The following is a 23,085-nucleotide window of genomic DNA, read 5'->3' as shown; positions in this document are numbered from 1 at the left end:
CCCCAAGGGCAGGAGGGTTTTGAATTTGGGGGTGGGGCTGGGGCTGGTTAGGCCCCATTTAGGGAGCTAAGATTAGAGGAGATCACAGCGGGGAAGCGCTGGAATAGGGAAGAGGAGAGTGAACGGAGGAGAGATCTCTAGCCTCGGAAGGTGTGGAAGGAAGGAAAGCAAACATTTGCCCTCTTCCAGCTTGGTCTGGAGAATGAGGCAGGACTCATATCTGACCCAGAGACAGGAGCACCGGAACACATGGAGATGAACACACACAAAGAGGCTGGAACTCTACTCACAAAGACAGTCAGTCCTATGTATGCATAGGGAAACACCCTCAGACATAGACAGGGACACACAGGTACACAGAACTTAGAGATCCCAAACCACATACACTTGGAGACAAATAGACACAAAGACCAAAACAACAACAACAACAACAACAAAAAACAAAACAACAACAAAAAGTCTGAGTGCACATAAACATAGAAATGAGGGTACACAGGCAGGGGGTCACAAATACAGCAGCTTAGATTTGCATGGCCCATACATCATGCAGAGACACACACATTAACTGACATTTACATAAAGAGAGGAATAAAGACATGTACACACATTTATTTATTTATTGGTTTTTGGTTTTTTTAGTGAGGCAATTGGGGTTAAGTGACTTGCCCAGGGTCACATAGCTAGTAAGTGTTAAGTGGCTGAGGCTGGATTTGAACTCAGGTCCTCCTGACTCCAGGGCTGGTGCTCTATCCACTGTGCCATCTAGCAGCCCCTCACACATTTATTATACATGCAAACATGCATAGTAAGATAAGACAGGGACATGCCTCTGTGTGTATGTATGTGTGTATACACATACATATATATGGAGATACACTCAGCTGTCCTAAAACACTGAGCTTCACACAGATACACAAAGGTACAGCACACAGAGGTACCCACACCGAAGCACACATACTGCACAGACACAGATTACACAGACCAGCACACGCACTTGTGAACACACACACACACACACACTCACACACCACAGTCTTGTTTTAATTAGCTTCACCCCATACTCCCCAGTGACACCATTGAATATAAACAATGAAAACATTTTAAACAACTTAAATAAGTTCCCCAATGGAAAATGATGTCAGCCATTCTGAAAAATCAACCATGGTCCCTGGCCCTTGGCCCCTGGCTCCTTCTTCTTCTTCAGGTGCCAGAGAGTGTTTCTGGGGGGTGGGGGGACAATAAATTCCAAACTTGGACCTAAAAAATGGTCACTTGGGTAGAGAGTAGGGCAGGGCATGGCCAGTGTTGTCTGCCACCTCCCTTGGAATTGGGAGCCTCTGAGATATGATTAAGGCAGAATAATATATGGAAAGAGTGCTGGACTTGGAGCCAGGAGGATGTAGGTTCAAATCCCACAGGTGATGCTGACTAGCTAGATGACCCTGGGCAAACTGAGTAACCTCTCTTAGCTTTAGTTTCCTTGACGGTAAAATGAGAGGGGTTGGATTCAATATTTTAAGTGTCCTTTTAGCTCTAAGTCTATGGTTGCATGTTCCTATGAGCCTCTCTAGCTTAACCTTCACCCTCAACTTCCCTTTGCATACTTTGTTCTCATAAGCTATGAATTTGTTCATATTCACCTTGGGTCCTCCTTCACCTTGGGTCTTCAACACTAAGACTTGTGCAGTTAATTGTCTTTTCTGAACTTGTGGGAGTGGGAGTGGGAGTAGAGGGGTTCATTTTTGATTTAGGCTCCTTCAGGAACTTCTCTAGAGTTTCTACCCTTAGTCCTCAGTCCTGAGAAATGATGATGTCCCTAGCACTCAGCTGCTTTCTCAGGGGACTTTCTCTTCATGCTTTTATTGCCCCCCAACTAGCTTAGAGATGTCACAGCCAGCAAAGAAATATTTTCATTCTATAAGATGTTCAAATATAAAACATAGAACTGGAAGGGACCTTAGAACCCAAAATGCTAGAGCTGAAAGGAACATTAGAATACAGAATGCTGGAACACAGAGCACAGAGTAAAGCCAGGAAGGACCTTAGAACATAACAGGATTTCATTTTACAGATGAGGAAAGAAACAAAGAAAGAAAAAGTAATTTGCCCAAGATCAAATTGTGAGAGTGACTCATCAATCCTGGGCAGAACTCTTTCTACAACTTATTCATTTTACTATGAGGAAATTGAGGTTCAGAAAGGGGGAAGAAATGCCTAAGATAGCACGACCAATAAATGGCAGAGACAGCACCTAAATTCAGGTGTCTTGATTCTGGGTTCAGTGGTCTTTCCACCTATTAGGCAGTTATTTCATTGAGGATTTACTGCATACAAGATCCTAGGCACAGTCCCTTCTTAAAACACCTACATCTTTCCAAATAATGATAATTTTCTTCAAAGGTCCCAATACAAAAGAAACATACTCTCTGACCCCTGGAATATCTCCCTCTCATTAGTGCTTCTTACCTTCCCCTGTCTCAATTTTCCATCTTTCAGGAGGTAACAATATGCATATAAAATACTTAATATGTTGGAAACAAATTATCCCAAATAATTTTTTGTGTTAGTCTTTTTCCAACATCGCCCCCCCCCCCACCTCAACATACACACAGACACACACAAAGTAGCGTGTGGAAAAGAACACTGGATTTGGAATTGTAGGACTTGGATTCAAGTCTTAACTCTGCTACTTACTACCCTAGGCAAGTTCCTTCCCCTACCTCCCCCACCCCGTCTCTTTTTCCTTATCTTAAAATGAATGGGTTGTATTAATCTTTCATAACCTTTCCAGCCCTAAATTCCATGATTCTAAAGCTTAGACTAAGAGTTAGACCTGGGTTGGAAGTCTGAGCTGTCACTCCCCTGAGTCTCAACTTCCTTATCTGTAAAATGGGGGCAATCACTTTCTAATCCAAACATACTACACAATTGTGAGTGAGTAGCAAAGACAGAATATCAGTAGTACTTATTTTTCATACTGTGGAATCCCTTCTGGTCTCCTTGCTTTCTGCCCTCTCACTGTGCTTTAGCACAGCTGGTTTAAAGGTTAATGGAGGGCAGCTAGGTGGCGCAGTGGATAAAAAAACCAGCCCTGAATTCAGGAGTTCAAATGTGACCTCAGACACTTGACAGTAGCTGTGTGATCCTGGACAAGTCACTTAACCCTCATTGCCCCTCCAAAAAAAAAAGTTAATGGAGGCTAAGTTGGTTTTGTTTTTCTCAGTCACCTTCATTGGCTGATGGCAATATTGTTTATCTGCTCTGCAACCTCAACAGACCTTTGCTTCTTATAGTCTTGCCTTGCCACCTACACCAATTCTGCTCCTGAGAGATTAGGCAAGTAATTTTACTTTTCCAAGCCTTGATTTTCCCATCTGTAAAATGAATTTGTACAACCTACTCCACAGGGCTCTTGTGAGGATCAAGAGACAATAATATAGACCTGTGTAACTTTTAGCAAAGCATTTAAGAATGTAGCCTCTCTAAGCCTCAGTTTCTCCATCTGTAAAATGGAATTAGTAATACTTTTACCACATAATCCACTGGATTCTTCGATCAAAGTTATGTTTTTATCATCATGAAGAAATTCTCTATGTGGAAACTCCCTTCACCATGGTAACTCATCTGCAATTTATAGACATAAAGAATTGCATGGGGGCAGTCAGAGATGGAGTGACTTGTTTGCACTCACATTAGCCAACTCTATTTCAGAAGTAGCACTTGAACCTGTCTTCCTGAGGTCAAAGCTGCCCCCTATCCACTATGCCAATTCAGACGGGGAGTTGTGAGAAAAAGTCCTTTGAAAACCCAAAGAACTACAGAAATGGACGTTATCGTTATTATGATTACTATCATTATTATTTACGTGTAGTGACGGTGGTGAGATTGAGGTGAATAGAGAAACCGCCACTTTAGTGGAGATGCCTCCTTCCTTCTCCAATTCCCTTGAGTTCCAGCTCCTTCCCTTCTCTCTCTTCCAGCCGGTTCGGTACCAAGTGTGCCCGGTGTGGCCGCCAGATCTTTGCCAGTGACTGGGTGCGACGGGCACGGGGCAATGCTTACCACCTGGCCTGTTTTGCCTGCTTCTCCTGCAAGCGGCAGCTCTCCACAGGCGAGGAGTTCGGGCTGGTGGAGGAGAAGGTGTTGTGCCGCATCCATTACGACACTATGATCGAGAACCTCAAGAGAGCAGCTGAGAACGGTATCCATTCCTTAATCCCCTACCTTCAAACTCTTTCAGCCTCTTGGGCACCACACCCTTTTCTCAAATTCTGCTGGGTTTGTCCCCTGTAGACTGGCCCATGAGCTGTGCAAGGGTGGGACGGGGTGTCAGGCCCTTTCTGTGACCTCCCCCTTCCAGGGAAGGAATTGACAGAGCAGGATCCACCTCTGGGCTCACCCCTACCCATAAGAGTACGTCAGAGCAGGAAGAGAGCTTAGAATGTAACATTTGTAGAACAGGAAGGAACCTAGAATGTAGCATATTAGAGCTGGAAGGAAGCTTAGAACACAGCAAGTTACAGTTGAAAAAGACCTTGAGCCATGGTATGTTAGAACTGGAAGGGTTCACAGAATATAGAGCATGAAGAGACCTTTGCCACTAGGTGGTTAGCTCTAGGAGAGTCCTTAAAACACAGATTAGTAGAGCTATGTATGGTGTGGGGGGAAATGCCCCAGACTCAGAATCAGAAGACCAAGTTCAGATTCTTGCTCTGACATTCTATGAGACCCCAGGCTCCCCACCGATCTCTCAGGAAGTCTGACCCTATCTAGCTATGTTCACACCTTGCTGCTTTCCCCACCCCTTGGGACTTGGTGAAGTATCTGATGTTGCCATGGAAATGATAGAACTGTTCCTGCTGCTTTCCACAATGCCTGAGTCCTGCATTGTCTTTGTTAAGGCTGTTGGCTGGATCTAACTCTTGATCCTATTGGACTCGTCCTCGGTGTGGGTATTTCCTTGATCACTCTATGTGAGGACCCATAATCCAGATGCTGAATCCAATGCTTCTGGAGAAGGGGAATGGGTGAGGGGACGGGGGAGGGGAAGGAGAGGGTCATCACTTCCAGATAAGCTCCTACTCAAGTGACTCTTCTTAAGCGAAATCCATCTCGGCCAACACATGACTTAGCACAGTCTTGGGCTAAGTCTCTCCTATTCTTCAAACCTTTGGCACTGTTCCAATACTTAGAGCTCCAGAACCTACCTCTAATTGCATGGAATAGTGTAAAGAGTGCTGGACTTGGAGTTAGGAGAGTCCTGGATTTGAATCCCACCCAGATCTAACATTAACTAGCTATGTAATAATGTTGGTTCAGTCTCTGAGCTTTTGTTTCCTCACTTGCAAAATGGAAAAAATAATCTTTCTATTACTTAAAGAACAATACAGAAAGGTGATCTATTATTCCCAGGCCCCCATTTCTCCCTCATAGCTGAAACAGATCAAGGATAGGAAACATTTTATTTACAGTGGAAGAGCAGTTAAGGCTTCTTTATGGAAAATATCCCAATGATTTTCATCACTTACCTGTAGGATTACAGGCTTTCAACCTGGAAGTTATCTTAGAGATCACCTACTGTAGCCCTGTCATTTTACAGATAAGGAAACTAAGGTCCAAGAGGGGTAAGTGACTTGACCAAAGTTGTACAGGCTGTAAACAGCAGAGCCTAACTCTGACATCACCCAAAGACAGTATTCTATTACATCACCAAATTCACCTTCTATGTAAGTTCCCAAGGGTGCCTTCCTTTTTCACAGGCTCTAGTTTAGAGACCCTGTTGACCGGGCTTCAGCTGTGGTGCCTGGGCCAGAGTTGGAAGCTGCCGCCCCAGAACAGTCATTTCCCTTCCTCCTTCCTATCTCTAGGAGCTTGCTTGGCTTTCCTCAATTGTAAAATGAAGGGATTGGGCCAGATACAACTGGGTCCCAATTACTGCGAATAATGAATTCCTTGAAGTGGTTGCATCTATTTGAATTCACCCGATTTTGAAGTTATAATTATGTAAAATATGATAGCTGTCTCCAGCCCAATGGAAATAATGCAGTGCAAATTCAAATAACTCAAGCACTTCAGGGAATTTGTTATGCATACTAATCGGGACCTCCTTGTTATCATCGCTGTAGCCCCTTCCACTTTTCAATGGATTGTTCCTGTGAGCTCCCAGGTCTCATCCAGCTCCAATATTCTGTGGCTTCATGTTGTGACATTCTGTGCATTGCTATTCTTTTCAGCTCTCAAATTCTATGACTTGGGGTCTAAAACAAATTTTATATTCTAGGTCCTATTGCAACGATTACATTCTCCATTGTAATGAACCTTGCAGTTCTAACATTGTTTTCTGTGTACCAGGAGACAAGAAGGAAAGAGATTCCCTTTCCCTCCTTTCTCCACCTCCAAGGCCAATCCCCACCCTTTCCCACTGTGTCCCCCGGTGTCCATGAATGACCAGGGCAGTAGACAATCCTGTAGGATGAATCACTATCAGGGAGATAGGAAGGCTGGCAAAGGGACAAGCCTTTTCCATAATCTCTCCACCCACTCCAGGTCCCACCTTTTACTTCCTGGCCTTCCCCAAACTAGGCCTGGTTCTCCTGCTTACTGTAAGTGAGGGCTAAGAAGGTGGGAATGGTGTGTGTCTGCTTTCCCCATTAGCTCCCCTGCCCAACTACCCCAAGGGGATGGAACAGGGCGGGGGAAGGTCAACCTTGCCACAAAGCAGCTCCCTTCCCCTTGGACACCTGCCAGCTCTAGCTTCCTGAACGACAACAAGGGAGGGAATAGGAGGGAAAGAGAAGGAGAGAGCGCCAGATAGGCAGACAGACGAAGACAGAGACAGAGACACACAAAAACACAGGGAGAAAAGGGAAGAGAGAGATAAGGATACCCCAAGCTAGCCAGTCTGTGCGGGGCAGGGAAATCAGAAAACCAATCTTTTGTTTTTGTTTGTTTTTGTTTGTTTTGTTTTTGTGAGGCAATGAAGGTTAAGTGACTTGCCCAGGGTCGCACAGCTAGTAAGTGTCAAGTGTCTGAGGTCATATTTGAACTCAGGTCCTCCTGAATCCAGGGCTGGAGCTTTATCCACTGCACTACCTAGCTGCCCCCAGCAAACCAATCTTAAGAAAAAAGTTTTCATTTTAAAGACTTCAGGGATGAGACAGGGGACCAAAGGAGACATTCCTCCCAGGGTCAGCTAGCACACCCTCAGAAGTACAGAATCAGTTCACCTCATTTGATAGATAAGGAAACTGAAGCCCAGAATGGGGATTCAACTCATCCAAGGATTCACAGTGGGTTATTGGTCGGGACATAATTAGAATCCAGGTCTTTTAGCTCAGCTTTCTTTCCATTATATTACAGCTACCTTCTCTTCCTTGGGAAGGTAGGGGGCATAGTGCCTGATGCTAGGAAGCTAGGAGTACCAGGCTTGGAGTCAGGGAGACTTGACTTACTGTATGACCTTGGGACAAGTCACTTAACCTCTGTCTCAGTTTCCTCAACTGTAAAATGGGGATGATAATAGCATTGATCTCCCCGAGTTATTATAAGGATTGAATAAGATAAGAATTGTTAAGCACTTGTCATAGTGCCTGGGGAACAGTAAGCATTTATATAAAGGTTAGCTATTATTCCTGATTGGAGGCTGCCTACGGACTTGGCTTTGCTAAATTACCATGCTAGGAAAGGAGGAGCAACCCGATTGTCTCCTAGTCTAGGATTCCTTGCTCATAGTTTCAAAGACGTAGGAATTCAAGCAGGAATGGACCACTAGCCCAACCCGTCATTGAACAGATCAAGAAACTGAAACCCAGGCAAAGGAAGGGACTTACCCAACATCAATAGGCAGCAAATGAGAGCTGGGACCTCAACAATAAGATTCAGAGTTAGAAGCTACCATTAAAACCACGCAATCCAACTCCATCATTTTATTGGTTAGGAAATAGATCCAGAGAGAAAACTGGGAGAGATAGTAGCCAGGTCCTCTAACTCCCAATCCAGTGCTCTTTCTACCATACCATATCCTATTTTTTAGAGGCACAGAGGGTGTCTTTATGTATATGTATGTAGGTATATACATACCCTTCTACCTACATGTGTGTGTGTATATATGTATATATACACATATGCACATATGTCCACATATACACACACATATCTTTCTGTTGATTGAATTCCATAGATAGGTCCATCCTCTATCCCTAGAGTTAATTCAGGAGCTCCCTGAAGGTAGGCCCTCCCTATGGGACTTCAAGATGAGTTATCAGGACTTCCCAAGCAATTTCATCTAACACAGTCTTGTTCTTTCACTGGGCAGACCGAATCATATGTTTTCTTTAATAACCATGGGGGAGATGATACATAATAACACATGAGACAAACACAAGAGGCTGTTCTGCACCAGTTAAGAGCCAAATCTTAAGTCCCTGACATGTTACACCCCTATATCAAGCCTCCTGCCTCTGTTCTAAATCTCCATCCTTTAGTCCGACTCCCTCTTCTTTCAAGGCTATGGGAAAGCAGGTGCCCAGTCTGCGGTGTGCTGGAAAAAAGGCCTAGGTTTGGAGTCAAAAGACTCGGATTAGAATTCAAGTTCTGCTACTAACTACATGTGTCACCTTGGGAAAGTCAATTAAACTTTCTAAGCCTCAATTTCCTCATCAGTAAAATGAGGGGATTAGGCCAAATGATCTCTAAGGTCTCCTACAGCTTAAGATACTACTAGGGTCCTCTGATTCTATGAGACAACATTCCATCTATATCCCTTCTCCCTTCCCAGGCAATGGAATCACATTGGAAGGGGCTGTGCCATCAGAACAGGACAGTCAGCCAAAGCCAGCCAAGCGGGCACGGACATCCTTCACAGCGGAGCAGCTGCAGGTGCTGGCTCGGGGCAGTGGGCCTTCCAGACGAGAGGTCCACCTGGATGGGAGCAAGAGGATGGCTAGGGAGAGCCTACCTCCCAGCGCCCTGACCTTCTCTTCTCCCCCCACCCCTTCCCCACTCTGTTCTCCAGGTAATGCAGGCCCAGTTTGCCCAGGACAACAATCCTGATGCACAGACACTTCAGAAGCTGGCAGACATGACGGGCCTTAGTCGTCGAGTTATCCAGGTGGGCGGAGGGCAGACACCCAATGAGAGAGAAGAGGGTGAGGCTGATGGAGTCAGAGACAGAAATCATTGGGGAGGACCAGGGCTAGTCCTGCCACTCAGGGAGATATAAAGCCTGTAAGGGAGCAGGAAGGCAGGAGTAGAAACCAGATATAGAAGGGTGGGAAGTTCTTTAGGGAGAGGGCAGGAGGGAACACATGGTATAGTGGGAAAAGCAATAGATTGAATGAGAAGACCTGAGTTTGAAGTCCATTTCTGTTTTCTTACTTTTTTGTTTACTTGACATTGGTCAAGTCACTTAACCCCTGGACTTTAGTTCCCTTTTTGTTAAAAATGAATGAGTTTCAGGGCAGCTAGGTGGCGCAGTGGATAAAGCACTGGCCCTGGATTCAGGAGGACCTGAGTTCAAATCCAGCCTCAGACACTTGACAGTTACTAGCTGTGTGACCTTGGGCAAGTCACTTAACCCTCATTGGCCCACCAAAAAAAAAGTTTCATGACACAAACATAAAATTGTTCTGTACCAGTTAAGAACCAAATTCTAAATCCCCAATAGTTTATACCCCTATTTCAAGACTTCTGCCCCTACTCTAAATCTCCATCCTTTAATCTGATTCCTTTCTCCCAAGGCCATGGGAGACAAAGTGCTCACCCCCAAAGGGAGGAGGTGTTCCCCAAGGTCCCTTCCAACTCTTAATCTTATGACCCTTTGACTTATCCCTTGGCTCCTAGAGATGGCCTCTCTGTTTTGGGTGTGAACAACTCCCAAGCTAAGCAGTCCAGCAGAAAACACATCTTGGGGGTGGAGTAGGGGAGGCAAGGTCCCATCATTCATGGGACATTCATCAATAGGGGCAGAGAACAAACTTCAACAACCTGACCAGTGGTGTGGGATTTTCCTTGGTTGGGGCTATCATTTCAGGTCTGGTTTCAAAACTGCCGAGCCCGCCATAAAAAGCACACGCCTCAGCACACAGTGCCCCCCGCTGGAGCACCACAGTCACGTCTCTCCTCGTCCCTGTCTGAGGACATCCACTATTCCCCCTTCAGCAGCCCCGAGCGAGCCCGCATGGTCACCCTGCACGGATATATAGAGAGTAAGTGACCACAGCCTTTGGGATCCAGGGCTTGAGAAATTTATAAATCTTCAGAGCCTGGGCTGAGAGAAAATGGTGCTCCCAGATTCCTGGGCAAAAACACCTTGTTGTTTTAGTTCTGTTGACTTCAGGGTGTGGTGGGAACAGATGAAGCTGGCAGAAAAGAAATGAGGACCGGGCCAGGACTGGCATTGGATTAGGGGGAAGGGCAAGGGACAGTTCCACTGTAAGGCTTAGAAACAACACTCCTCCTCCTTTTACCTCCCTGGCTCTTAAACTTGAACTAGAAAAGCATGAAAATGAATGGTTTGCTTGCATCCTGAGCCCCTGTTAAGTTCATCCTGACTTTCTTTTTTCTGGCCCTGGGGGAAGAAAGTGTTTCTCTCCTGAGTTAGGCTAAAATTCCCATGAAGTGTTTTTCTTTTCTGTTTGAAAATAATAGAATCTCAAAGCTGGGAGTGACCACAAAGGTCATCTAATCCAATCCCTATCAGAAATAAAAATTGCCCTTTTGACCTCCTTGATAAGCTCATTCAGTCTCTGAAGAGTTCCAGTGACAGGGAACTCTAGGTTACTTTCATTTTGGGAGACACCTTTCCAGTCAAGATCCATAGCTTTGTCACTTTTACTCTTAGCTCTATTGTAAGGAACCATTGAGGATAGTTATAATCCCTTTGAGTCCCACTTCTATTAGCTCACACAAATCACTTCAGCTTTGTGGGTCTCATTTTCCTCAATTGTAAAATAAATGTATTGTATTAGATAACCCTTAAGGTCTCTTTCAGCTTTGATACCATGATCTTGTAAGATTTCTGTAGGCTCTGCTCTACCTATCACCTTCTGGTGTTTTGTTGTTGTTGTTATTGTTGTTTTTTCTACTCCCTTCTGCCCTCAGTGGGAGCGCAGGATCTGGGTGCCCTTATAGATAGAATAGCAATCTCCCCTATCTACACTATCCTCTGTTCTGTGAGGATGGTATACAGGAATCTCCCTAATCTAAGCCACATTTTCTGCTATTGGGGTTCTTTCTTAGCCAGCCTCTCATTCTCACCTCTGAGGGCAGTATGAGAGAGTTTGTGGAAGAAACCTTGACCAACTAACTCTGCCTTCACTATGACCTTAATGGCTACATCAACTGCTCAGGCTAAGTGATGAAGCACCTGCCTGGGGAGGTGTTCTGCCTTGGCAGTGATCATTACCAGTGTTCTAGGGCCCACACATATAGAGAGTGTAGAACACTGAATTTGGAGTCAGAACACTCTGATTATTAACCCAGCTGTAGGCCTTGGACAAGCCACTGACCTCTCTGGATGTTAGTTTCTTCTTTTATATAATGAAATAGTTGGATTAGATGATCTCTAAAGGCCATTATCGCTCTAAATCCTATGAAATATACTCATCAATTCTTTCATTGGCTTGGACTGGACTTTGTAGGAATAAGGAATAACTGTAAAGTTTTGGGCCCCAGGATATCTTTTGGATGCTGGGTTAGCCTTTCTTCATCCTCTTCCTCACTTGTAGTATTCACAGGCCACACACATACTGCAGGCACCTATGCTATCTGCACATACTTCTGGAGTAGTCCCTCAGCTCCCCACCCTAACCCTATCTCGGTTTCTGTGTGGGGACATGGGAGCTCTGTTCCAGGGCCTGTGAAGGTCTCAGGCCCCCACTGATAATGACAGCATTTTCCCTGAGAGATACAGCAAGAGTCTCTCCCAAGGATGCCCTACTTCATAGGATTTAGAGCTTGAAAGGGACCTTTCGAGATTATTTAATAAACCCCCTTTATCTTACATATGAGGAAACTGGGGGCTCAGAAAGTTCAAATGACTTGCTCGTGGTCACACTAGGAGAAAAGTTAGGTCTGTACCCAGGTTCTGCAGTTCCAAATTCAGGACTCTTCACTAATAACATATCGTTCTCAGTTGACTGGTTATTCTTGGGAAGCCTGACAAAAACGTGCTTGGTATGAGGAACTCTTTTTCCCAAAGTGATTAATTTTCAAAGTGTATCTATATGTCATCCTCAGTATCCAGATAATGTGACACTATCTGGAATAAAGATCTCTCTGTAGGTAGTGTCAGCTGGATTTTTAGATTAGAAGTGGAGCCAAAAGGGAAGGGTTCCAAAGCTTTGGAAATGCATCTCACCTTAAGGTCAGTGTAGACCTATAAGTAGGACCAGCAACAGGGTCCAGTAAAAGTGCTTCTTTTGAGAAAAAGGGAACCTGATTTCAGCTGGTCTGCAGACTGGGTATTGTGAAAGGGAAAAGGCTATCTATCCATAGTGATGAGGATAATGGAAGGCTGCATCTGACTTTGAGCTTCTCTGCTTTGTTTAGTATAGACTTGACCTGCTTGGTCACTGGGCCCTGCCAAGACCAATCTGCTCAGAGTGCTGGATTCATTGTCATGGAGGAAAGAGCAATTTCCCTCAGTCTGGGAGATCGAATCCTCTCTATGCTTCACCCACCTTTGAAGACCTGTGCTGACACAGAATTTCAAAGATGGATCTAAAGCCTTATTCCATTCCCTCAGCTGTTCTCTGCTGCAGAGATACCCTCATTCATGTTGGTGCTTTCTCTGGGCATAGACCCAAATTCTGACCAAGTATTCTAGCATTCTTTCATTCATTCATTCAACCAGTATTCATTAAGCATCCACTGTGCTCCAGTCACTACGCTAGCCTTTGGGGATATATAGACAAAAACCAAACAGTCCCAGGCCTCAAGGGGAAATGGCATATACATACAAAATTAAACTTTGAAAAAATAGGCAAAGTAATTGCAGAGGTAAAGACGCAAAAAGAGGGTACCACTCTCTTCCTGGAGATGGGTTGTTTTTAAATTAATTAAAAGCATGGGGTCCCTGAATTTAATACCACTCCCTATCTAGAACCATAGAATCTTAAGAGAGTCATAGAACCTTACACATTTGTACTCTTGGCAGCTTAAAATCATAGGAATTTAGACTCTTAAAAGCCTAAAATTTTAGAATCTTTGAAGTGTAGAAGTTTAGAGTCCTAGAAGCCTGAAATCAAAGAACCTTAATTGTTAAAACCTTAGTTTGGTAGGATTCGAACATGGAATGTTAGAATCTCAGAACCCTGGAATCATGGGGGCCAAAGACTCTTAGGATCATATTTTAGAAACTTAGAATCAGAATTTTCAAATTACAGAAGCTTAGAACTTTAATACTCTAGTAGAGGTTTCCCTGACCTTGAACAGTTGGTGATTGATCTGCTCTGCTTTACGTCTAAGGAGTTGGGGGAGGCTATTTGCGGAAAACAATGGGCCTCCTTGAGAGAGCTCCAATTCTTAGAGAAGCATCTCTAGCCCAGCCTCACAGAGAAACACTGTGTAAAGTCTTGCTGTTTTTCTTTCTTTCTTTCTTTCTTTCTTTCTTTCTTTCTTTCTTTCTTTCTTTCTTTCTTTCTTTCTTTCTTTCTTTCTTTCTTTCTTTCTTTCTTTCTTTCTTTCTTTCTTCTTCCTTCCTTCCTTCCTTCCTTCCTTCCTTCCTTCCTTCCTTCCTTCCTTCCTCTCTCTCTCTCTCTCTCTCTCTCTCTCTCTCTCTCTCTCTCTCTCTCTTTCCTCCCCCCCCCTTTCCTTCTTTTAAATGAAAGAGGCAAAAAGATTTTATTGGTCAGAAAGCGTTAGTCATGGGGTTACTGGCAAAATCACACCCACAGGAACTATAATTCCTCTCAAAAATTACAATACTTCAGGGCTCCTGCACGCGCGCGCACGCACACACACAGAGGCACTGGGGGCACCCCTCCCCCACCCATGCCTTCTTCGTGAAAGGCACTGATTCACTGCATAGCCACATTTCTTCACACTCATTAAGGTCAAATCAAGACTGTCCCTCCCATAGGGCTAATGCTAGGGTTGGTTTTGAATGGTCTACCAAGCTCATTTCCTTTATCCGCACTAATATGAAAGGAATCCTACCCTAACAATGTTTGAGTCTGGAAAAGAAAGGACAAGGACAGTGGTGGTAGGGTATTTGACTCCTTACGTCTGTGAAGGATTATGAAAAGGATGGGAACCACTTTCCATTTCACTGGAGAGAGTAGGAAAAGGGCTTAACCAGAAGAAACAGGTTAGATCAAGGAAGAATTTTTCCAACAGTGGCAGTTTTTAGATACTGGAATGGGATGTGGAAGATGGTGGAGATCTTTATGGATGAGCTAGAACTCTTAGCATGGGTTGTTGAATACAGTCGGTACTCAATAAATATTAAAATTTATGGACTCATTAACATAGTCCCCGTGAGCCAACAACATATCTAGCCTAACTATGGGGGATGGAATTTATCATTTTACCTGAGGGTTCTATGACAAAGTCAGTAGTTTGTGACGTTTTTCTCTGGGGCCGCAATCCTGGGGTGATGCTATAGAATAATTGCTGGCATAGAGCGTCCCAGAGGCTGAAGCCATCTTCTTGTTTACAGGTCAGGTACAATGTGGGCAGGTGCACTGTCGGCTTCCTTACACTGCCCCACCAGTTCACCTCAAAGCCGACATGGATGGACCACTCTCTAATAGGGGTGAGAAGGTAAATCAAGTGCCTCCCTGGAATTAGTGTGTTCCTTCCAATAGGCACCCCGACATGCATGCCACTGAGGCAGAGCTCTGTTGGCACTACAGCTATGGGGCTCTTTCTTACGAATGTGTTCACCTCTAGTCACTACCGGTCCTTTGTCCACCTTAAGAGTTTGGGGTCTGTCAGAAATATCACTGTTGAAGCATCTCTTCCTCAGAAACCAGTGGTCTGTCTTGCCTGTGTCTGTGTGTAGTGCAGTGTCCATTTGTCCATCCTGTCACTCTCCAGTTCTTGCCTCTATCAATTCTCACTTCCAGAAGTCATAGACTATGACAGCTATCAGCCACACTGGAGTAACAAGAGTCTGTTCTACATGCTGCTGTTTCTTGTTCCAAAGACCTGGATTTATCCCAACTCATTGTAGCATTATTATTTTATGTTACTCGGGTAAATAAGTTTTAAGCACATGGTAATTTGACAGTTGAGAAATAAATCCAGAAAGAATAACTCCCATTTTGTTAGCACTTTAAGATTTACAAATTACTTCCCTCACGACTACTCTCTGAGGTAAGTAGTCCAAGTATTATTAAATCCCCATTTAATTGATGAAAAAAACTGAGGTTCAGAGAGTTACCCAAGGTTATCTCTCCATTATCCAATATAATTAGGGAATGAGCCCCTTCTATTCATGAGCTATCCTGATAGAGAATTATTACATATGCCATACATGAATATCCAATTTTCAGATTATCAGAATGAAATAAAATATGCTTAACATCAGAACTATAGTGAACATAATTTAATCTTTCTTAGATGATTTAGAAAGCACTTCATGATCTGGCAGGGTCTCAGGGTCATTGTTGTACACATCAATTATCATTGTAGATGTGATAGTTAATAGAGGCTTGCAGTTGAAAGAATAGAGAATAAAGCAGCTTTCATTCTACATGGTAATAATCTATTGTTAGACTAGAAATCTCCTAGTGACATCATGACCTCGGAGGTTCCTTTGGACTCTAAGCTTATACGATTCCATGATCACAGATATTCAGAAGTGCTCTTGGGGGAATTTATTCCAAGATATGATAAACACCCCAGTTTTAAGGTGTGTATGAATCCAGTCCAGGCAAGGATATAATTGTTGTTTTTATTGTCATCATTGCTGATTACCACTGAGGTCTTTCCCCAGTGTTGCATCATGGTGTAGGAGTGACTGTAGCTTCTTCATGGCTCTAATAGGAAGTACAAGGGGAGGGGAGGGGGTTTGAATAGAGAGCTAGTAACAGATTGTTGTGCAAGGACCAACCTACCTACACAGGAGTCATATCACTAGAAGGTCGGCACCAGTTAATAAATTTTTCTGTGAAGGTCATTTTAGTTTCCACTGGTGGAAGAAAACAGCATGGTGTGGGTAGGCAAGATGTCATAGTGGAAAGACTGCTGTATTTGGAGTTTCAAGACCTGGGTTCAAATCTGGTTCTGCTATGTGGTCATCATATAAACTTAAAGCAACTTACTTCTCTGGGCCTCCTTTTCCTCTTCTGTAATGAGACGAAGTTGGACTCAATTACTTCTGAGGTCCTTTCCCAAACTATGCTGATCTCAGTATTCACATTGAAGGGATCTTGGGTCTTTGAGACAGTAAAGTAAGTAGTAAAGTTTCATGATTTTACCATGTCAGGTCTCAATGACAAAGGAAGGAATCAAAGAAGTTATCTTGCCCAACCTACCTGAATAGGATTCTCTGGATAACATGTCCAGTCCCAAACGGGGTAAAGGAGCTACTCCTTATCCCTCAGCACTTGAAGATTCCCTCAGTGTTGCTGTGGCAGCAGAAAAAAATTCTGGGTTTGGACTTAGGTGATCAGAGCTCTGATTCTTTGACTAGCTGTGTGACCTTCAGCAGATTGTTTTACCTCTCTAACTTTATTCATTTGTCTGTAAAATCCCCATTTTACTTTGCATATTAAACTTTGCACTCCCTTACATTGTTTGTGAGCTAAGCATTTTGCATCTTATAGCCGATAGACATAATAGTTTTTATTAATTATTATTATTTTATTATCCTGTTGTCTTATATTCTTCAGCTCTTCCACAGTACATTAAGCTTTCTGTCGTCAAGTGAGAATTTCCCCTGAATTTTAATGAGTTGAGTCATTGTTCTTTATTTTCAAAGTTAGGGTGAAGTTCTCATTGTCATTGATAAGGCCTCTTCCCTTCCATCACTTGTGTCTTTCCCTTTGTATAAAATTCCACTCCAGAGAAAGGTAAGGAAGACCTTCAGTTTAACCAGAAAGTCTGTACTGAGCACTTACTGTGTGCTAGACACTGGTATGGGGGGAAGACACAAAAGACCTAATAACCTGTGCAGGAGTTAACAATCTAGGTGGGAAGATAAAATTAACTCATGAAACAATTCCTTAAAGAGCTAGACTGTGTGGTCCTGACTGTAAGAACTGAAGGATGTCACTCTGATGATGACTGACCACCTCTTAGGCTTCTGTTGCCAATATGTCTTCTTTTCTACCTCTAGAGTATGGTCTCTATAAAACTCCTGTGCATGAATTATAGCTATTTCCTCAGCAGTAGTTAATTACTTAGTATCCATTTCTACCTAGTTGGCTGGCTTTTCAGCTTTCTAAACCTATTCTTTCTTTGTATCAGCTTACAATTCTATCAATGAGGCTCTTAATTTTTTAAAAAATCTCTTCTTTTAATGTAACCTTCTGGATGTCTCTGTGACTTAGGTTTGGAATGCTCACAGGGGAAAAAGCTATAAACTTTTGAAAAGAGGCTATTCTGTCTGTGTTTGCTTCTATAGCAGTCTCATTTTCACTGATATCTTGGTTATAACTTCCTTTCCTTTTGTTATGGAGTTGGTTGTCTACCCTTGATGGTAGGTAGAGACATAAAATTATTCACTTGGTAAGTACTGTTTAGCAACTGCTCTCTTCCAGAAAGACTTAGTAAGTACTGTGTCTGAAAACTGAAGAGTTCCCTGGAATACTTCCTCTACTTCTTCTGAGTAGGGAGTAGTCCTTATCTTCTGATAGGATTAATAATGACTTTGGTTTGAAATCTAAAGCTGTGGTGAGTGGCATAGGGTTTGGGGTGATCTCTTTGGCTGAGGATGATCAACTTGTAGAGCATTTCATGATACTAAATACTGGGACTAGGAGGGAAGTCTAAAGGGAGGGGGCAGTTTGGGAAGATGTATCCAAATCTCCCTTTGTGAGGTTCTAAACTCACTTCAAGAGCTACTTATCTCCAAAACAACAGGAATCCCTCTAGTTATTTCTATCACAGTCCTCTCTAACATTCAATTTGTATCATTTCATTGTTTAGTAAGTAATGTAAATCAACAGAGATGTTCATTGAATAGCTACTAGTCCTGGGTCTGCCACTGACTTACTGTTTTAACTTGGGCAAATCACTCACCTCTGGGCCTCAGGTTTTGATCTGTAAAATAAGGAGCTTGAACTAGAAAATCTCTATGGTCCTTTCCAGCTCTAAGATTCTGTTTTGTCTTGTGTTCTAGCATCCTTTCCAGGTGCAATGTTTTATGGTCTATGGTCAAACATTCTTTGTTCTTGATTTCATCTCAGTGCTACCCTTCAATGATTTTATCTTCCTCAGTAGTCTTGTTTGTACACAACCATCTACTAAAGTTCTTTCCCTAGCCCTTCCTTCTCCTTCTCTGCCTATATAGGATTCTTCTCCATGTCCCCATGTTCTCCCTGTCAGAGGTAGGTAGGATTAAGCCACTTCTCTTACTGTGTCTAGACCAAACCAAAGGGACCAAGATAATGAAATGGACTTAGTGACTTAAGACTTTCCTGCTTATGGTCACTTCAAGACATTGTTTTCCTTGGCTGGGAGGAAAGGGAAGACTTCCCCAATCAGGGGACTGGAGTCTCTTGTCAATGGTTAAGAGCCATCAAAATGCTCTAGCACCAAATGGATAAGAAAGCAAAAAGAGCTGGCAGGACTGAAAAGCCAGGAAATTAATAATAATAACTATTTATATGTATATAGTGCTTTATGATTACAGAGCTTTTTCATATACATAATGTATTTATATAATGTATAAAGTATTTATCATCTCTCTTAGATGGGTGAGGAAAGTAAGAAATAGAAGTGGCTCCAGTGCCCAAGGTCATATAAAAAGTAGCAGAGACAGGACTCAAACCTAGATCTTCTGGCTCCCAGCCTGGGGTCCTTCAATTCTAGTACTCTGATCAGACTAAATGGAGTCAGTAAATTCAAGGTGCATTCTCCTCTGAAAGATCACTAGTGATCACAGATGCCTATTGTGGATGGATTCCCAGAACACTTGGACTTCCCTAGTGGGCTCAGAGAAGACCTCATTCCTACTCTTTGGGAAATAAGTTTCTCTTTGGTGAGTTGAAGGGGAAAGTTGCTGAGTTTAGTTTGGCCAGATCTCCCACTTACTAGCTGTGTAACCTTGGGAAAGTCACTCCGACTCCTGAGCCTCAGTTTCCTCATCTATAAAATGGGTAGGAAGGGACACTAATATTTGGATTTTCAACATTACTGAGTTATTATGAGAATCGTGTGAGATACTGAATGTCAAAGCACTTTATAATCTTTAAGTACCTTACATCAGTTGTTTTCATCATCATTATTCTCTAGACCCAATGCCATACTTCATTTTGTCATATACCACACTGCCTGCCTCTGGGTCTATGGGTGTGAACATTATTCAGTAGAAATGGAAAGCCCCATGTCAGATTTTTAAAAATAAAATGAAGTTTTGTTCCCAATTATCTCAGTGAAGGAAAAACATCTTACTGGCAGTAGCAACAAGAGTGAGTCACCAGTTCTTTGGGGGAGCCAGGAGCCAGTCATAGAGCATGATTTTAAGGGGCAATGGCTGTCAGAATGATGGGTGGGAAGCCTCAATATGTCTTTGTCTAACTCTCCTTGTCTACTTTCCCCTCCCAACAGGTCATCCTTTTTCAGTACTGACTACGCAGACTCTACCACATCTGTCTATGGTGATTCCACAGCTGCCCCTCAGTCACTGAAATCCTGTGTGTCTGCCCCCTATGACTAGTGGCTTCTGCCTCAGCCTTTCCATTCATTCCCATGAACCACCAGCCAGTTCCAGGTCCCCACTCAGCCACCCGGGGCCTTTCCTCCCCTCCTGCTGAAAGCAGGCCCGGGGTTATGCAGACCAAGGCCAGCCAGCATGGATCCCCAGAGCTACCGGGAACACTCCTGAGGCCACTTCTTGGAAGGCAAAACTCCCCAAAATTTGGAAACAGGGTGAAAAAAACTTTTATTTTTATTGAAACTGGAGTAATTTTCAACTCGAATGAATTAGAATTAAGAAAGAATGAAATGGTCAGGACAGTAACAATATCCAATTTATTTTTTTTTAATATTGGCCTTTGTTATCCATTTCCTTAAGACCATCTATGAATTCTGAATAGTTGACAACCCCAAATGTTATCCACTCAGTTGCTTTTGTTTGAGAAACTATACAGTTTTTTTGTGGGGAATTCCCAAAAGAAAACTGTGTTCTAATTTTATCATTTCCATCTGTCTGGTCATGTCAAGTTAATTCAGAGAACAAAGTGAGACTCACCAGCTCTGAGAGCCACGTAGGATGCAAACGAAGAGTTTACCCAGTCAGAAGAAAAGGTGGCCCCACACCGGGCATTATGTCTATGGGAGTCTTGGAACCTTTAAGTCAGTGGATATATATCTGACTGCCAGTTTCCAGAATGTCAATGTTCCTCTTTTCTCCAGGTTACTGCAAGGTCTAGCTAGGGAAAAAAAACCTTGGCAAACCAAGCAGAGAAACCTAACCATCCACTCCAACCCCATCCCAAGGACCAACTGATTGATATAAGTCACAGAATCTTAGAATCTGTTGGAAGAGACATTAGGGATCATCTCATCTAATCCCCATGGAAAGCATGCATCCTTTCCCTGCTAAGTAGCCCTTCAGCCTCTGCTTGAACACCTCCAATGACAGGGAACTAATTTTTGAAAGAAAATAAATAGAAACAAGATGTAAATTGAGAGGGAAAAAAACCTGATTAGTCCTTCAAGTTATACAACTTGTATACAGAGCACAGAGCAAAAATGTTATTTTATTGGAATGATTGCATCTTTTTTAACTCTTTCAGCAGATGGGTACAATAGGGGGCAAACACCTCTAAATAATTGCTTTGGATGGGATCAGCACAGAGCACTTGCAGTAGCGGGATAAGAACAACACTGTGAAATTCAGCCAATTTAGAGGTTGAACCCTGTAGCAGTCCTGAGCCCAGGTACTTCAGAGCAATTTCTGGGGGCGGGGGCTGAATTTAATGGACATGAATGGGACTACAATGTCTGTTCCCTTCCCAAAAAAGTACAAAAGATCTAATAGAATCCCATGGCATATGTGTCCTAAAGAAAATAGCCAATGGCAGGACAAAGTGATATTTCTGATGATGAGCCTCATTCTAAGCCTGTCCTGGGAGCTTTCTGTTAGGAAGATAAGGAACTAGGTGGTCAGCATTATAGGACAACCCCAAACTAACAATGGAACAGTGTCAGTGATTCTCCTTACTGTTCCAGAGGGAAGGAAATGCTAAAATTGCCCTTCGGCTACGCTCTGGAAGATGTTCAGGCTATTTAAATAGGACAACAAGGGTCTACTTGCACCCCTATCCCCTCTTCATCTAGGCAATTGTTTTATCTTGTGACTAATGTAACCAGTGAATGGGGTAGGAAGGAGTTTAGATCAAGATTGAGGAAGGAGACTTCTTGAAACAGTGACTGACCTTCCACAGTAGGCATTATCGACTCTCTGAGGTTCTTACCAGCTCACCCCCTCCAGGAGAAGCGGGTGGGCTTAGTAGCACAAAGCAAGACCTGCTCTTTAACTGGCAAGCTGCTACCATGTGAGAAAACCACTGAAGCAATCTGAATATTGTGATCACCCATGTCTTTGACATAGGCTTTTGACATCTGCCTTAGGGATAGTGTCTGCACATATCCCCAGAGAGGCCTACTGCTTTGCCCCATGCCTGCTCTAGAGCCCATTCCTCAGTGGAGCAGGCAAAAAGTCCTTCTCTGGAAGTATATTCTTTTGCATCCATTAAGCCCCAGATTTTCACCAAAAGTTCAGCTTCTATATGACTTTAAAACAACAGTGATTATACATATGGAAAAATACCTGACTGTGCCAAGAATTTGACTTTCTCTGTCAATTATCTAAATACTTCAAAAATCATCTGATTAATTTCTCATTTGTAGTCACCACTAATCAAACTTTATCTCAGGTCATTCCATTTAGCTTTCATCACAGGTAACTCTGTTTACTGCACATATGTTAGAATGAGCCATGGAAGGCAAGAGTCTTTCATGATTCAGGATTAAAGTGTGCCTGAGTGCTATTTACAGAAACAGCAAGGGTAAAGTAGGACAAAATTTGGTGTGGCAGGAAGGGTCCTATACAGAGTTTGGAGACCTCGGACAAGTCCCCTCCCCGTGGGTCTCTACTTCCTAATCTGCAAAATTAAAGTGGTCAAGTTCTACGACATCTTAAGATCCTTTCCAACTCTTCTTTGTCCTAAGGTTCCTTTAGCTCCAACATTCTATGTTCTATTTTTAACATTTTACAGTCCTTTTCGGCTATATAGTCTATGTTTCATGTTCTAACATTCTGTGTTCTAAGATCCCTTCCATCTCTAAAATTCTATACTCCTAAGGTCCCTCTCGATCTAACATTCTGTGTTCTAAGGCCCTAGCTCTAAGTTGCAATGATTTTCTAAAACAGGGAAGGGGATGAAATGAGGAGGGGGGCACCATGAGAAGATCTCTCAATCATAAACACTATTTAACCTTAACAGCTGGTCTCAGATCTCAGAGAAGGGAGTGGTTTCAGAATTGCTTACCAAAATCTTTCCAGTGATTTCTTTGTTTATTATGGTTAAGCCCTCCAACCCCAACTTGGAGGAAAGATCAACGGGTGAACCCTATACAAGAGTCACCATAGACACAAGTTCGACTTGAGACTTTGTCCCAGAGTTGTATTCCTTAGGTGGCTCATGTGGTCCCAGCATGCTGCAGATCCAACAGATCTCCACTACTATGGTTAGAGCAGCCTTGGACATAGCAGGCAGTCAAAACTAATATTTATTTAAATACAAAACAAAAGGGAAAACGGAAGAAAAACAAAAACATAAAAAAATTTAAAAAAAATTGTAAGCACTTTTTTGTAAAACCAATGTCTGTTTTGTTACATACTTTTAATGTTGTGTGCTTTGTAAATGTCTTATTTGTGTAATAAATAAAGTTAATGCAAATAGAAGT

General features: G+C 42.9%; 1 protein-coding gene across 5 annotated transcripts in view; it reads left to right on the top strand.

The window, feature by feature from the left end:
- LHX6 (LIM homeobox 6) overlaps positions 1 to 23,085 on the top strand; it is a 37,879-nt gene extending 14,794 nt beyond the window's left edge. For 4 of the 5 annotated variants that reach the window (XM_043980111.1, XM_043980115.1, XM_043980113.1 and 1 more), the window contains exons 5-10: positions 3,981 to 4,201; positions 8,777 to 8,877; positions 9,014 to 9,109; positions 10,031 to 10,205; positions 14,660 to 14,763; positions 19,720 to 23,085. In XM_043980111.1, the coding sequence (XP_043836046.1) occupies positions 3,981 to 4,201; positions 8,777 to 8,877; positions 9,014 to 9,109; positions 10,031 to 10,205; positions 14,660 to 14,763; positions 19,720 to 19,740 (718 nt within the window). In that variant the 3' untranslated portion in view covers positions 19,741 to 23,085. The remainder of the gene's footprint in view (positions 1 to 3,980; positions 4,202 to 8,776; positions 8,878 to 9,013; positions 9,110 to 10,030; positions 10,206 to 14,659; positions 14,764 to 19,719) is intronic. The other variant, XM_043980112.1, reaches the window with a different exon arrangement.

The sequence above is a fragment of the Dromiciops gliroides genome, chromosome 2 (assembly GCF_019393635.1).
Source record: "Dromiciops gliroides isolate mDroGli1 chromosome 2, mDroGli1.pri, whole genome shotgun sequence".
NCBI lineage: Eukaryota > Metazoa > Chordata > Mammalia > Microbiotheria > Microbiotheriidae > Dromiciops > Dromiciops gliroides.
The sequence above is the reverse complement of the archived record's forward strand: the minus strand, read 5'-3'. Positions and strand labels throughout refer to the sequence as shown.